Source organism: Hippopotamus amphibius, chromosome 13 (genome assembly GCF_030028045.1).
Source record: "Hippopotamus amphibius kiboko isolate mHipAmp2 chromosome 13, mHipAmp2.hap2, whole genome shotgun sequence".
Classification (NCBI taxonomy): domain Eukaryota; kingdom Metazoa; phylum Chordata; class Mammalia; order Artiodactyla; family Hippopotamidae; genus Hippopotamus; species Hippopotamus amphibius.
The window spans coordinates 99311395-99329052 of record NC_080198.1 but is presented as its reverse complement, the minus strand read 5'-3'; the positions used below and the strand labels follow the sequence as shown (position 1 = coordinate 99329052).

General features: G+C 40.0%; 1 protein-coding gene across 9 annotated transcripts in view; it reads right to left on the bottom strand.

Annotated features, from left to right (window-relative positions):
• Positions 1–17658, bottom strand: part of KIAA0232 (KIAA0232 ortholog) — an 82330-nt gene that overhangs the window by 43574 nt on the left and 21098 nt on the right. For 8 of the 9 annotated variants that reach the window (XR_009048669.1, XR_009048668.1, XM_057704370.1 and 5 more), the window contains exon 2: positions 5037–5535. Coding sequence is in view for 7 of the 9 variants with exons in the window: in XM_057704370.1 (XP_057560353.1) it covers positions 5037–5267 (231 nt within the window). In the remaining 2 variants the exon portion in view is untranslated. Of the gene's footprint in view, positions 1–5036; positions 5536–13778; positions 13957–14527; positions 14606–17658 lie in introns of all 9 variants that reach the window. The other variant, XM_057704371.1, reaches the window with a different exon arrangement.

Below are 17658 nucleotides of genomic sequence, written 5' to 3'. Positions count from 1 at the left end.
AAAAAAGTATAATGGTGGTTGCCAGGGGCTGAGAGGAGAGGGATTATAAAGTTTCCATTTTACAACATGAAAAGAGCTCTGAAGACGGGCGGTGGTGATGGCCGCACAACACTGTGAATGCACTGAATACCACTGAACAGCACACTTGAAAACAGGAAAGACGGTGCTGGTGATGAGGGAAGAAACTCCAGTAACTTCTCTGAAGGGCTGGCCTCAGTGTGTAGCTATGGCATCCTCGCTCACCTCCATCATGCCTCCCCCTCCACACACAAGTCACACACCTGAGAAAGAAGCACACGTCTATTCCTTCCTTTAGTAGATCTCTTAGCGTCTTCTACATCCCATGAATTGCTTTAAGGGCTGGGAATATAGTAGAAAACATGGCAGACAAGGTCCCTAACTTCACGGTACACTGAATATTCCATCAGAGGAAACAAATAAACATAAAATATCAAAAATAATCATACAATTCTGGGTAGTAACAAGCGTTATGAAGAAAAATATAGTAAAAAAGAGGACTGGGAATGGAAGATTTCTTTTTGAATATGATGGTCAAGGGAAGACTGAGGATAAGACAAGCAAAATGAACACCAAACTGAACAAGTAAATAAACAAATACCCTCTTTTGAAAAGTAACAGGTGGTCAATTCATGAAAGAGAAAATAGCTAAGCTGGACTTCATTAAAATAAAACTGCTCTGTGGGAAACAGTGTCAAGAGGATTAGAAGACAAGCCAAAGAATGGAAGAAATATTTGCAAAAGACATCTGGTGAATGGATAAAAAAGATGTGGCACATATATACAATGGGGTATTACTCAGCTGTAAAAAGCAATGAAACTGGGACATCTGTAGAGACATGGATGGACCTAGAGACTGTCATACAGAGTGAAGTGAATTAGAAAGAGAAAAACAAATATTGTATATTAACACATATATGCGGACTATAGAAAAATGGTACAAATCAACCTGTTTGCAAGGCAGAAATAGAGACACAGATGTAGAGAACAAACATGGACACCAAGTGGCGAAAGTGGGGAGGGTTGGGGGGGAATGAACTGGGAGACTGGGATACCAAATTGTACACTCTAAATATATGCAGTTTATTGTCTGTTAACTGTATCTCAATAAAAGTTTTTAAAAAAATAAATAAAACCAATTAGACCCTGAAAAAAAAAAGAAAGAAATCCTTAAAAAAAAAGAAAAAGAAAAAAGAAAACTGGCAGCCACCATCTGAACCAAAGTCAGCGCCGACAAGAACGAAACAGACTGACATTGTGTGCCATCCGTCGTGAGGCACAAAAAAGAAGGAAACTCATCACTTGTGTAATGTTAGTGCCGTAAATCGTAAACTGACTCTAAACAGGAGGAAAGGGCTTCCCTGGTGGCGCAGTGATTAACAACACAGGTTTGATCCCTGGTCCGGGAAGAACCCACATGCTGCAGAGCAACTAAGCCCGTGCGCCACAGCTACTGAGCCTGTGCTCTAGAGCCCACGAGCCACAACTATTGGGCCCACGTGCCACAACTACTGAAGCCCCAGTGCCTAGAGCCCGTGCTCCACAACAAGAGAAGCCATCGCAATGAGAAGCCTGAGCACAGCAATGAAGAGCAGCCCTGCTCCCTGCAACTAGAGGGCCCATATGCAGCAACGAAGACCCAACATAACCAATCAATCAATCAATCAATCAATCAATCAATCAATAAAAAACAAACCAGCACAGGAGGAGGAAACATCAGATAAACCCCACATAAGGGGTATTCTGAAAAATCACTGCCCTGTGCTCTTCAAAAATGTCAACGCCATGAGACACAAAGGGAAGATGAGGAACTCTTCCCGATTAAAAGAAGTTAAAGTCGTGTGACCATGGAGGTGGACGCATGACCCCAGATGAGGGAACGGATTACACTGGAGGATGTCACTGGGACAACGGACAGAAACTGAACCCTGACAGTACATTGGATACCAACGTGCCAGGGTTAACTTCCTGAATTTGACACTTGTTCTTCCAATCTTAAGAAATAATATGCTGATTTATGTTGTATAAACAGGCATCAAAAGGAGAGGAGAGAAAGCAAAAGTGGGGACATATTAGCAACTGGTGGCTGACTGAAGCTCTCTGTCCTATTCTTCTAATCCTTCTGATGTTTGAAATTATTTCAAAAAATAAGTTCAAAAAATTTTTTAAGATGAATATATGATTTCTGCCATTAAGCATTTTATAAACTACTGGGAAAGATAATACATTCTAATAACTATACTGAAGAGCTCTATAGCACTAATATGGTCAAGTTTCGAAGAAGACATTGTTTTCATTGGGAATTATCAGAAGTGGATTCATAGAGAAAGGTGACCTGGGCCTTAAAGGATGGGTTAGAAAAGTAGTTTATATTTACATCTAAAAACGATATATAGTGAATTCCTGATTTATCTAAGCATACATTTATCAGAATATTGTAATCTTAACCAAAAGAAAAAAAGAAAAAGAATTCGTTGAAATAAAATTACTGTGACCCAACTATAATATCTACATATTAGAAGGCAGTTGTTCTCCAGAACTACATAGTAATCAGCTGATGTCACAGCTGTAGTTACAACCCTGCCCAAATCAGAGGTTCACATACAACTCTGATAGTTCGTCAGCCTCAACCAAGACCAGGGCCTTATCAGCTGTACTTCCTACCCAATCACTGGGACTGCTGAGACAAGTACAAAACCTGTTTCCTAGAACTCAAGAGCTCTTTGTTTCTTTTTAACCAAAACTGTAAAAAGCCATGAATCCAACATGACAAATAAGGCCAGTCTTCAAAGCAATGGCCTTAAAACTAGCCATTTTCAAGTCAGCATTAGACTAATTCAAGGACTGAGGAGTGAGAAAAGATGCAAGGAAACAAACACCCAAAAGTGGAGTCACTTGGCCTCCAACTGAGGGGCTTGGCCTCCCTAAGTATGACCCAGGGATCAGGAGAGGTGGCATGCTTCTGCGCCTACAGCAGGCTGGGGAGCATGCCCGTTAGCTGGAGTCTGAACCACAGCAGGTCAGCTCAGGCCCTTCCCTCGGCCCTACACCCTGACTCTCTCAGGGGGATTCAGTGAGCATTTCCTCCTCCTCACATCACGGAAAAGCTATGGGTCATCTCCCATGAAAGGTCATTTTCAATGTGACTTTCACCAACAGCTTGGGACTTGGCACTCTGCTACCCTGGGCTGAGGAGAAAAGGCTTTTAGGGGCCTTTTAGTTCCCTGTGGGTTCTCCTTGTAATTCCAGACATGCTCTGTTTTCAGTAACCTTTTTCTGTCCTGTGTCCTAACGATGAACCAGACCAGGGAGGATCAACACAGGAGGGCACTGACAGCTTCCAAGATCCCTCTCCCGACCCTACAGCTAATCCAGAGACCAGAGGGATTCACAAACAAGTCTCGTCATAGAGGTAGTCAGCTATAATCTTAATAGCAGGCCTATGTTTATCCCTTTTTCAATGTCCTACAGCACCTAACATATACTTTGTGCTAATAAATTTATTGGCGTTGATTAAACATTACAGTCTGATACTGTTAACATACAATTTTAAGAAGTGAGAAGTCTTATTAGACCGCTACTAAAAAACTATTAGTTTCCTGTAAGTACATATTTACAACTGAAGTACATGATTTCTGAGTTAAGAGAAATATCTTCCTCATTTCTAGAAATAAAAATTCTTCCATGTTGGTAGATTTAACATTTTACTTGCCCCTAAAGAAGTATATTTACATGTACTGGAAAGATGATGGAAAATAATAGAGCTTTGGTAAGAAAATTATACAAAATATTGACCACGAAAATAACACATATTCTGATTATTAGGTTGTAAGTCAACTCCCTCAAAACCTTACTTGACCCAATTCTCACCAGCCAGGGCAGTAAGCAACCTGGAAGCAGGGAAAACGTAGTTGTGTCCAGCTAGAAAGGAGGAGAAACACCAGCAGTGAAAAATACTCTGCACAACTGACGTGTAACAAATGTTAGGCATGCTGTGAAACCCTCTGTTTTTACAGGACTCTGAGACTTCTCTGTGGTTTGGAAGGTCAAAGCCAGTTTCTTCTGTCAATGAAACTTTGTTCCTGCTTTCAGTGTTAGTAACAATGGTTTATAAAAAACAACTGGAGAGAGCCCAAGCACAGCAGCAAAGACCCAATGCAGCCAACAATTAAATTACTAAATGTTAAAAAAATAAAAATAGAACAACAACAAAAACTGCCCATAAAACTTTCATTTTTTTTCCTGCCAGGCCGCTTGTAGGATCTTAGTTCCCCGACTAGGGATTGAACCTGTGCCCCCTGCAATGGAAGCATGGAGTCCTCACCACTGGACCCCCAGGGAAGTCCCAGCACACTCCCTTTGATATACAATCTGCACCCAGAAGCCACCCAGAGCCCATCTGAGCAGTTTTGATGGCTCTGCTTCCCTTTCAGCAAGCTTCTCATCCAGCAGCTTCTCTTAGACGGTGAGACTGAAGCTGAGATTTTTTTCAAGAACCTAGATTTGGTTGCTTTCTTCACCTAAGCACCTAAGTCAACTATTCAATAAAATGTATAAAGGCCAATTTAAGGTTATGTGCTTTACCAAAATTTTGCCTGATTCAAAATACAGACTTTAATAAGCAGTTTATCATCATTCTTGGAAATAAAATGAAATATTAAACTTTGGAATGTTAAGAAGTATAATAGATACAATGATTAAAATGTGTGACTTTCCTGAAGAGTAGAAACCAACATTCTGGAGCAATGCTACTCAAAGGCAGCAGGTCATCAAACTATTACCGTCCGTGACAAGATCAGAGTCTGTGCCAGAATGTAATCGACACAGGGAAAGTCTCAGGGAAAATGACTGAACCAGTGTGCTTAGTGACACGGCTCATCTATATTCACTGACAGCTTAAAAGTTTGTGGAACACAGCCATCTACCTGTTCTAGAATATGAAAGCGCTCTCTGAAGGAAAATGTAGACATGTAGACACAATCACAAATTTTCACAAAACATTTACAATATGTAAATACCTGTTCCTGCAGGTCGTAGTCATAGCTGTCATGCAGCAGAAGACTGAGGACGTATCGAGTATAAATCATGGCATCAATGCCACATTTCTCTAGCTCTTGTCCCAGCCAGGTCTGCACTGGACCCAAAGCATGAAGCAGAGACATTTCAGAGACAGATACAGGGCCTGGATAAGAGCTTGAGGAGCTTTCAGATGGTAAACCATCCACAACCACTGTACAGATAGGGCGCATGAATTTAGGTTGCTGACATCCTTAAAATGTGAAGCATTTTCTGCAGTGATGTTCTGTTGATATCTGGAGGGGATTTTCACTCCAGTAAAAAGGAGAGATGCTTGACATCTAGGGTAAGCACTTATTTTTGCTGGCAGTCAGCCATCTAGAACTGAATCTCCCTCTTCAGGCATGGCCAGTAAATCAATATCCTGATAGCAACGTACATGTAGATGTGACTTTCTACTTTAATTTCACATTGAGGCCAAATGTAAGTCTCCAGCAGAACCTACAAAAGTAAGAGAGAAAAAAGGTATGCATTATATATAAATTAAATTATTGGTCTTTTGAAAAAAAATCGAAATGAACCATTTCCTCTTTATTAAAATACCTTTGGTAACCTTGGAACACTGATTTTTTTTTGTTCTTCCTGTAATCATTGACATTTTAAGCTAAGTGACATTTTCAATTTTTAAAAGTAAGGAAAACTCAAATTTATATTTTTGTGCTTGTGCTTAATTATACTGATGTTTACTTTGTTGTATCTCAAGAGACTGGACTAGTAAAATTTTGTTTATCTGTTATGCTGAAAGAATTTATCTGGTAACAAATCACTAGTTCATTTTAAAGTTAAACAGAAATAAGCAGCTGCATAGTAATTTCATTGAAACAGTGGTAAAAAAAAATTAGTCCCATAAATCTGTTTTACATAGGTAATCAATTTTTTGTATGGCTAAGAACTTTGGACTGCTCAACACTTATTTCATAAAAATGAAGATGAAACATGCATTTTGTCTTATAGCCCTGCCAGGCTATATATACTACTATATCTATTTTAACTTCTTATATACCTAGGTTGACTTTCTGACTACTTGTGACAGATGACACTTTTAATAGCTTTTCCCACTAAATTAACATACTTTCAATATGTCAAACTAATTTAACAACGGCTTTGTTATTCTTAATATTCTTTATGCTATAGTTCTGATTAATTTATGCCACTAGACAATGAAAACCAACACAGTGACAGGTAAATCTCATTGGATCAGCTTTTGCATGAATTTTAGCAGATAACAAGAGGGCTACCAAAAGTAACTTTTAAAAAAGTACTAATAACTATTTTTAGTAAGAGCATCAAGTCAGAAAGACACTCTTCACCAAAGGTTTAAGACTCAGTTTCTTGCATTTCATCTGGAATTACACACTAAATGTTACAAACATTAAATATAAAGAAAATACCACAGGACCAAGTTACTAGATTAATGTATCACTAACATGTATTCTGCTACTTTCCAAAATCTTCTCCACCATACTATCTTTTCTGAATTATAAAAACTAGATAAATTAAACCAAAGATTTTCTGTAATTTTTACTTGCTGAAATTCTCCAGCTGACTTTCAAAATTAAAACATTTTCCATAAATTCTTTAATACGTTTGGATCTCAGGATGCCAGACAGATCCTCAATTAAACAATATATTCAATTCTGGGGACATCACTTGAAGCAAGTGGACAAGTCAGTACTCATTCAATGAAGATGCACCAAGATGATGAGGAGACTTGCAGCAGTGGCCAAAGGAAGTAGATAAGAGAATCTAAGGCAGCTGGAGATCACAGGAAAAAGGTACTGAGAGGAGAGTGTTCTTCCTTCAGCAGAGTGTTAATCAGGGCATGGCATGGGAGGACCCAGCCACAGCACTGGAAGGGATCACCACAAAAGAAAGGAGGAAACAGGACTCATCATGGCTGGGGATGGTGTCTGTTTCCCACCAGTCAGACTGGAAAATCTCATAATTCGGGGCACACTAGTTAGAGTTCTCAGAAGGGTCTCGACTTAGTAATGGGGAATAATTAGCCCTACACTAAACACTGCTCTGGACCTGCCTAACAAATCTTAAAACCAAGACCCAAAAGACCGAACTGTTCCCAACTATTTTCACTATGGTCACAAAACAAAGCTCAAGGAACTTAAAGGAATACAAAAATACCCACCACCCAAGAAGATAAAATTTACAATGTTTGGCATCCAATCAAAAATTAGCAGGCATGAGGGAATTCCCTGGCTGCCCAGTGGTTAGGACTCTGCACTCTCACTGCTGAGGGCCTGGACTCAATCCCTGGTCAGGGAACTAAGATCCCACAAGCCATGTGGCACAGACAAAAAATAAAAATAAAAAACAAAAAATTAGCAGGCATGCAAAGAAATGGGACACAAAGGGAATGGAAATGAGGAGAAAAATTAACTGAAGCCAATCCAGAATTGACACAAAAGTTGGAATTAGCAGAAGACTTTAAAACAGTTATTATGACTCTATTCCATATGTTTGAAAAGAAAAGAATCAAGTGTCTAAAGATGAAAACTACAATGCCTGAGATTAAAAATATATGATGGGACTAATGGCAGCTTAGACATCTGAGAAGAAAAGATTACTGCATCTTAAACCACACACATACACAAAAAATATACAAAATGAAATATGGAGAGAAAAAGAATTTTAAAAAATTAACAGCTTCAGTGAGCTGTGCAATAACTTTGAGAAAACTAACATAAATTTAATTGGAAGAGAGAGAGGACAGAAAAAAAATATTTGAAGAAATAATGCCCAAAATTTTTCCAAAACTGATAAAAACCAAAACACACAAGAAGTTCAATGAACTCTAAGCACAAGAAACATGCAGAAATCAACACACAATAAAACTATTCAAACTAGTGATAAAGAGGAGAAAAAGTCACCAGAGAAAAAAGAAATATTAGGTAGACTAAAGATGCGGATGACATCAGATTTCTTCCTGGAAACAATGCAAGTGAGAGGACAATGGCGCAAAAACTTTAAAGTACTGGAAAAAAAAAACCCCTGTCAAATGAGCATTCTCTACTCATCAAAAGTATATTTCAAAACGAAAGTGAAACAAAGACTTCTTCAGACATGAAAAAGCTGAAATTCACCACCATCAATCCTGCCCTAAAAGAAATGTTAAAGGAAGTCCTTTAGGCAGAAGGAAAATGACAGAACAAAATGTGAAGCTACACAAAGGAACAAAGAGCACCAGAAACAGTAACTACATTTTTCTTTTTATTTAAATATCTTTAAAAGATAAACAACTGTTGAGACAAAAATAACAGCACACTGTGAGGTTTGTAACATACGTATAAATAAAATGTATGACAACAACAGCATAAAGACCAGGAGTGGGAAGACGGAACACTATTATAAGGTCCTTATATATCACATGAAATGGTATGATACCTCTCCAAGACAGACTGTGAGAAGATAGCTGTTAATAATCATAATAAATTTAAATGGCTTAAGTAACCAATTAAAAGGCAGAGATGGTCAGACCGGATTTTAAAACAGCAAGACCCAATTATAAAAAATATATTAATGGACTTCCTAGGTGGCGCAGTGGTTAAGAATCTGCCTGCCAATGCAGGGGACACGGGTTCGATCCCTGGGCTGGGAAGACACCACACGCCGTGGAGCAATGAAGCCCGTGTGCCACAACTACTGAGCCTGTACTCTAGAGCCCGCGAGCCACAACTACTGAGCCCACGTGCTGCAACTACTGAAGCCTGTGCACCTAGAGCTCGTGCTCCACAACAAGAGAAGCCACCGCAATGAGCCCCTGCACCACAACAGAGAGTAGCCCTCACTCACCACAATTAGAGAAAGCCCGTGCACAACAATGAAGACCCAACAGTCAATAAATAAATAAATTTATCTTAAATATATATATATATAGTTCTACGTTAAATATAAAGACACAAATAGGTTAAAAGTAAAAGTCTGGAAAAAGACATATCATGCCAACACTAACGAAAAGAAAGCAAGAGTGTCTACATTAATATTTGACAGTAGATTTCAGAGCAAAGAACACTAAACAGAGATAAAAAGGTCATTTCATAGGACAAAGGGGTCAGTTCATCAAGAGGACATAACAGTCCTATACATTATATTTCTAATAGGGTCCCAAAATACACGAATAAAAAATGACAGAACTACATGGAGAAATAGACAAATTCACAAGTATACTAGATTTTAATATCCCTTTTCCAATCATTAAAAAAAGTATTGATAGAAGACAGAAAATCAGCAAGGCCTTCTATAGACGACTCAAGTAACATTATCAACCAATTTGACCTAAGATAAGACTGTGTTCTGGGCTATAGAAAAAGTTGCAACAAATTTTAAAGGATTCAACTCATATAAAGTATAATCCCTGACCACATGGAATTAAGTTATGAATAACAGACAGATGTCGGGAAAATCCCCCAAATATTTGAGAACTAAAGAACATATTTCTACATAACCAATAATAGGGCAAAGAAGAAATCAAAGGAAAAATTAGAAAGTATTTTGAACTGAATGAAAATAAAAACACAACAGATCAATATTTTTAGGCTGCCACTAAACAGTATTTAGGGGAAATTCTATAGCACAAACAGCCTATATTAGAAAAGGTCTCAAATCAATGACCTAAGTTTTCATCTTAAAAAACTAGAAAAAAAGAGCAAATGACAGACTTCCCTGGTGGTCCAGCGGCTAAGACTCCCTGCTCCCAATGCAGGGGGCCAGGGTTCGATCCCTGGTCAGGGAACTAGATCCCACGTCGCAACTAAAGATGCCACATGTAGCAACAAAGATCCCACATGCACAACTAAGACCCAGAGCAGCCAAATGAATGAATGAATGAATGAATGAATAAATAAATAAATATATGTTTTAAAAAACACAAACTACCGAAGTTCACTCAAGAAGAAGTAGAACGAATAGCCCTGTACCTATAAAAGGAACTGGGTATACAGTTTAAAACTTTACCATAAGGAAATTTCCAGGCCCAGGTGGCTTCAAAGATGACTTCTACCAGATATTCAAGCAAAGTATAATGTCCATTCTATATAAACTCTTCTCAAAAAATGAAGAGGAGGGAACATTTCCCAAATCATGTTAGAGGCCAGCATTATCCTAACATCAAGACCAGACTATGACATTATAAGGAAACTACAGACCAATATGGCTCATGAACACAGATGCAAAAATTCTAAACACAAATTTAGAGAATTAAATCTAACAATATATACCAGACCCAGAGAGCACTGTGGTATCAGAAGAATGTCATTAATGAAATGTGTATAACTGCCTTTGCCAGAGAGCTTCTAAAAATTAGTTTCATGTGAACAACTTAGTATAAGGCTGTTTTCCACTATGCAAATGCATAAAGGCCTTAAATTCACATATGACAGACCTGGTTCACTGTAAATGCTGATAAAGAAAAACTTTTAGTTTACTACGCTTATGTTAAAACATGGTATCAACCCAACAATGGGATTCTATTCTGTCACCATCACAGATTTAGCCAAGTCAAAGGATTCAAGAAGTGAGATGCAAAATAAAGCAATCCGCACTGAATGCCCACGATCTCATCAAAGCCAATTAAAAGCTTCCCTTGCATCACTGCCCTAACTGAACTCTCATTATAACATGTTCAATAGCTGACCCCATGTAATTTTTACACTGGCCACACCCCTATTCATTAGTGATTATAATTTGTCTTTACCCTCTGCACAGAGCAGACTCAGAGGGCTGAGGAAAAGACAGGAAAGGCTGCTAAGTCTGTAAGCATCAGACCATGTCAGATTTACAGACAGACGCACCTGTAAGTGGACATGAATAACGAGGGACTAAGCGAGAAGCACGCCAAGCTGGCTTCCTCCTGTGCATGATGACAGGTCTAAATGTTCCTGGAGCTCAAGGGTGTCCGTTCTCCTTATTGTGAATTTCTAAACAGATGACCCAGGTATAAAATACTGGGTCATAACTAAGCATCCCCTCCCCTAACCTGCAAGCCTTTGGTAGCGAAGCAAACATTTGACAGACAGACTCTATTTCTAGTTCTGAATTGAAAATTATGTTTACTTTATCTCAGGTTCAATCCACCATGTGGTCAAAACAATGGAGGGCACGTGCAAAACCCACTTAACATCCACCTGGCAAGTTCAAGAACAGAGCTGGCAAACACCCAAATGTCAAACTCTATTCGCCTTCAAACTCATTTCGAATGCGTTTAGTCAGAATGAAGTTACACTGCATTTTAGTTTAAATTCTCTACAAGAGTTTTAAAGAAAAAGCACCACCATATATACTCAAATGGTCTTGGTTTTGTTTCGTTTTTTTCAACTTTTCCTTCTCCAAAGGTTTATGCTGAGGAAAAAGGGCCATCAAATTGTCTTGAGCATCTCTCTCCCATGCGAAATTAACCTGCATCATCCTAAAGACTGGGCTGTATAAATGATAATTTTAAAGGTCCAACAATAATACACTTATTTTAGAATTTCTTTTGTCTTTTTTACTCTAAACTCTAAATGGTTTCTATTAAGGATACCAAAAATATATATAGCTAGTTAAATGTTCATAGAAGCATGTCTTCTTTAATTCATGAAAACAGAATGGAAGAGCAGAAAGTGCACCAGCCTAGCCATCCATCACATTCAGGTTTTTGTAGTCAGTCTCACCTCTGCTACTGAATAGCTGGGATTTGTGCCCCTAACTCATCTGTAGAAGAGAATAATGAATGGTTGCTCTCCCTACCTCTCAACTTCTCAAAAGGTTGTTGCAATGAGCAAATGAGACATGCATCCAAGTATCTGTGGCCTTTGCATTTCACAAAATGTCATACCAATGGAAGGTGGCCTTATTATATACTACCCCTTCAAATTGTTTGTACCTGCTTACTCTTACAGGGATCTTCACTAATATGATCATCTGAAGAATAATTATATTATATAATTATATTATATTTATACATTATATTAAATAAAACCTAATTATATTAAATACATTAGGCTTTTAGTGCAAAAAATACTCCATTTCCTCACTATCCTTAAAAAAACAAAAAACACACCATGAAATCACTTTCATTTATAATAATTTAGTTCTAGTCACACCAAAGCCTTTCCTCTTATTAAGTAATAGTTTGGTCCCTACTACAAATTCTAGTGCAACACTGCAAAGGACTCAAGGTGGTGAAGTGCAAAGGATGAACACAGAAATGCTAAGGACTCCCTTTGCTGTCACTTCCTGTGTTTTGGAACGTGCACATCTGTAGAGCAACTTCTGCACATTTAAGCCACACTCTCCCCAAACAGTACAGACTCAAAAGCTTAGCACCCACCCCTTTCCTTCTGTAGCCTTGTGTACAATTCCTGCAAACTTTAAGGACCCTAGAATTAAAAATAACCCTGGTGGTGAATGAAAATCAGCTCCCAAAGAATGGGGCAACTCTGTGCAGGCTTGGGGATGGATGAAAACCTCCAGGCCTAGTATTAATGTGAGCCTGGAAGTTAAAGTGGTGGAGTGAGGGGGGAATGCGGTCAAGCCCCGGCCCCCCCCCCCAAGAAACCCCATGTCACCCTCAGTCTCCAGGAGTCAGGGCCCCGGGGCCTGCAATGCTTATGATCAGACTTGGAAGTAGAATAACAAACTGAATTCTTAGAACGAAAGCATTTAATTCTTTAACTATCTGGTCCACATGTTTTCAGTGACATAATTAGTCCCAAATGATTTGTTTATTAAGGAGAAAAGAAAACAGATCTAGGTACTTAAGTTATTACATAAGTACTTTTTCAACAAATAGCCACACAAAACACGGTAATGCTACAATCTTCAAATGAGTAATTTAATAATGAAGCATGTTTCATTATTAAACACTGCTGAGGAGTGGCTTTGAAGAAGTTCACTGATCTTCCAAAATCTCATCTCCTATGTAACAATGTTCTAAGAAATGTAGTTCTTTTTATACTTTTTGTAACACCACATACATTACTGAAAATAATTCAAATTACAGCTCCTGTTAGTGTTCTTAAATAACTATAAGAGAGACTTCCCCGGTGGTCCAGTGGTTAAGAATCCTCCTTCCAATGCAGGGGATGCGAGTTGGATTCCTGGTTGGGGAACTAAGATCCCACATGTCATGGAGCAACTAAGCCCACGCGCCACAATTACTGAGCCTGCATGCCCTAGAGCCCATGGGCTGCAACTACTGAGCCCATGTGCTGCAACTACTGGAGCCTGCGCGCTTAGAGCCCATGCTCCGCAACAAAAGAAGTCACCTCAATGAGAAGCCCGCACACCGCAACAAAGAGTAGCCCTCAATCCCTGCAACTAGAGAAAGCCCACGTGCAGCAACGAAGACCCAACGCAGCCCCCCCACCAAAAGCATAATCTCTTTCTGACACGGTACATACATGTTATTTGTGGATTGTTTTCTCAATTTACTTGTGTTACAGCACAACTAATCATAAAGAGCACCAAATGGTAAACAGCTGTAAATCTGGCTTCTTTGGGCAAAATGTAAAATGCAGATCTCGTGGAGAAATATCTGTGGGGCTCTGTTCAAGCAATATATTCACTTGCTGAAGCACTCTTTTAGGCTCAGAGTACTTTTTTTTATGCTTAAGTTTATCATATATACTTTTATTATAAAAGTTTTTTTAAGTATTTTTCAAATATGAAAACAGAAGGGCACGCATACATACCTTCTCCACCCGAACATAATTCACTGTTAGTACACTGGTGTGATTATTGGTGTTTTTTCTTCGCATAGAACTTAAAATTTTTCGGGACCTCCCTGGCAGTCCAATCGTTAAGACTCCACACTTCCACTGCAGGGGGCATGGGTTCAATTCCTAGCAGGGGAACTAAGATCCAGCATTCCTCACAGCCAAAGAAAACCAAACAAAAGAAAAAACAAAAGGAAGGTGGAAGAGGAGGAAAGGAAAGGCCCAAAAAACCTTAAATTTTTCATCATTTCAACATGTTAAATACAAATATATACTTCTGTATCCTACATTTTTCACCTAACATTACGTCACCCCAGTGTTGCTCTAGGACCTCACTACGTTGTCCAATACAGTAGCCACTAGTCATATGTGGCTATTTAAATTTAAATTAAAAATCAGTTCCTCGGCCACACCAGCCACCTTTCAAGTGCTCAATAGCCACACATGGCTAGTGGATACTGTGCAAATATAAAATACAGGACACTTACAACATCACAGAAGCTCTACTGGACAATGCTTGCTTTGACGCTCTCCAGCAAATGACTATATTGGGCTAAACAAAGGACTATTAGCTCTTCTCAAGATTTCACATGTCCATCCTCATGTGCCTGTAGGCTGTACCAGACACCCTTCTTTACACCCAGAAGGTGGGGTGCCAACCACAGCTATTCTGAGATAACACTGTGCCCAAGAGGAACCGTGTGAGGGAACTGGAAAAGATTTACCTTTAAGAGGCCTCAAATGTCAAGTCAAATTTCATCACAGCAGAATGTAATCATGGAAGGTTCAATGTCGAAGCCAGACTGTACAGAACAGCAATAAGAGATGAAGCTTATTAACAGAGCAGAAAGAAGATTGAGAATAAACAGGATGAGGGCCAAGGGACAAAATTTGGGAGGAAAGATTATTTAGTCCAAAGAGGGTAGATGTGCTACAGAAACGACTCCCAAACTGCCACAGCTAACACAAAGGTCTGTATCTTGCTCATGCTACAAGCCCACCTCAGGTTGGCGGGGATGCTCGGCTCAAGCACTCAGCAGAATCACCTGGGACACAGGACGACCACGGTGGCCAGTCTCAACCCCTGCTAGTCCAGCAGTGAAAGAAAAAGAAGATCTGCACCAAAGTGTGTACCAGTGCTTTGAAAGCTTCCTCCTGGAAGCAAGTCACTCACACCTCTCCCATCAAACCAAGTCCCACAGCCTCACTTTACTTCCACAAGGTGGGGAGGTACACTCTCACAGGCCTGTGAAGGAGCGGGAAGAACAGGAACAGGTGTCAGTGGCCCTAAGGACTACTTCAAGGGGCAAAAAATATGGGACTCTTGATAGGAAGCAAGACTAAAGTCTAACACTGTTGAAACCAGCCATCTGGTAAACTTAGATGAAATATTCAAAGGCACACATGAATTGCAAAAGAAAAATAATTCATATAAAAGAGACTAATACGCTCAAAAAGGTTTTGGATGGCATGAACACCACTGAAACATTCATACCTAAGTGGCAATGGAGTTGAGTCCTGCCCCATCTCCTCGAAGAAGCCTTCTCTACGTAAGGCCAGGCTGCACTGCTCTCTCCTGCGACACTGAGGGCTCCCGCTGTCCTCATCACCCTCGCCTTTCAGTGATATCCATTCTCCAACTGCCTCCTGCGTGTGGGTTCCCTCAAATGAAGCTAAATGGTCTAGAGGCCAAACTGGGACATAGTCCAGGTGCTATTTAGCAGAATGCTTAGGCCTTGACAAGTGATCAAAACTGTGTCTAGCCGAATACTTTCCAAATCTAATGGGGAGAATGAATTCTGAAGAAAGTCTGGGAAGTAAAACAATATTCATAACACTGGCCCAGGGAGGGGGATGTTGAGGGGGACTCAACTCCAGTCAAGTTCTACCCGCCCCCAGCAGGGAGTAACCCTCTAAGTCAGGACTACGTTCTCTCACCAGCCACACACCTGCTGGAGGCAGGCGTTGCGCGGGGTTAGTGTCGCACAGGCGGCGGGTCCTGTGGTGCCACCGTCCTGCACCAGTGGGCCTTGCTCTTCATCCTTAGGCGGCCAACCGGGGCCTCTTCCTACTGAAACTCGTTGTCCTCCCTCTGACTAGTATGGTGCTTTCGCAATTTATGCCTTCACTCTATTTTTAACTGGTCCTTCTTCACTATAAGTTTCATCAAAAAATTGTTAAAATGCTCAGTATTCATCACAGGCCTACATTACCTGCAACTATCTTTCCATAATTCTTCAATTTGGGTGTCCTTAGGATTTTCACGTAAAGAAAAGTCTTTGAAGGGGAAGGGTAAAGGGTATAAGATATAAATAGAAAAAAGAACAGGGAAAAGAGAATAAAGAGAATAGATGTCTGAAATACAAAGACTCTGGCTTTCATATTCTACTACTTTCTCAAATTTCCTAAATAATATTTGCCAGGCAAACCAGAGCGTGCACTCGTAAAATGAGCTACAGGGGTGAGTCAAAAATTATCCGCATGCTGGCTGTAGAATTTAACTTTTAGAAAAGACAAATACATGAGTTTTTGACATAGTCTCCTTGCTTTTCTTTCTTTTTTTTAAATAAATTTACTTACTTATTGGCAGTGTTGGGTCTTCGTTGCTGCACACAGGCTTTCTCTAGGTGTGGAGAGTGGGGACTACTCTTTGTTGTGGTGCGCAGGCTCCTCATTGCTGTGGCTCCTCTTGTGGCGGAGCACAGGCTCTAGGCTAGTGGGCTTCAGTAGTTGCGGCTCACAGGCTCTAGAGCACGGGCTCAGTAGCTGTGGTGCATGGGCTTAGCTGCTCCGTGGCATATGGGATCTTCCTGGAGCAGGGATCGAATCTGTGTTCCCTGCATTGGCAGGTGGATTCTTAACCACTGCGCCACCAGGGAAGCCCCTCCTTGCTTTTCAATACTCTTTGTCCACCTGTCAACAAGCTTTCGTATCCCCTCGTTAAAAAATGTTTTAGGCTGAGCTGTGAGCCACAAATGCACCATCATATTCACTTCTTCATCAGAAGTGACTCTTTGTCCTCATAGGGCTGCTTTCAGGGGACCAAACAGGTGAATGTCCAATGGAGCGAGATCAGGACTACAGGGAGGATGCTTTAACACCTCAAAACGAAGTTTCTGCAGAGTGTCAACAGTGTGGGCAGAAGAGTGTGGAAGTGCACACCCTCAGACCACAAAAAACGAGTCACTGCACGCTGCTCTTCTTTCGTGCACATCACAAGTGGGCATCCATTTTTGCTCACACCACAGTTACAAATGAACTGAGGTAACACGTTCACAACTGCACAGAAGTGACTGAGGAGACAAGCAGCCTTGAACGAAGGCGCTGATAAGACTGTGGCCAACAGAAATTTTAATAGAACCAGAGTGCAGATAATTTCTGACTCACCCTTGTAGTTATACATATGCATATAATCTTTGCCTGTTATTTTCAGATCTCAGTGCATCAATGTGGAACACAAGGTACTGTGTATTCTCTTTAGTAGGCAAGCTGGCTCCAGAGCCACTTTATGGACAGAAAAGAAAATCCACAGACAATCTATAACCTAACCTACAACTCTATCACTGAATACAGGACCAAGGGTAAAAGCTGGTCATGTCCACCTGTTTAGCCACGTAACTGGAAAACTACGTAGAAATGGACAATCAGACCTACAGTCTCTTCCCCATTTAGAAGTGTGTCAAGTCCCAGAAAATGAATGAGACTCCATTTTAAAACAATGTAATCAATAAATCTACTGTGGGACATGAGCTTCTTCCGTGCAAATAGGAAGAACTGCATAATAGATTAGGAAATTCCATTTTTACTAGCCAGGTTACCAGAAATGAACTGATCAGTATATATTCTCCAGTGACAA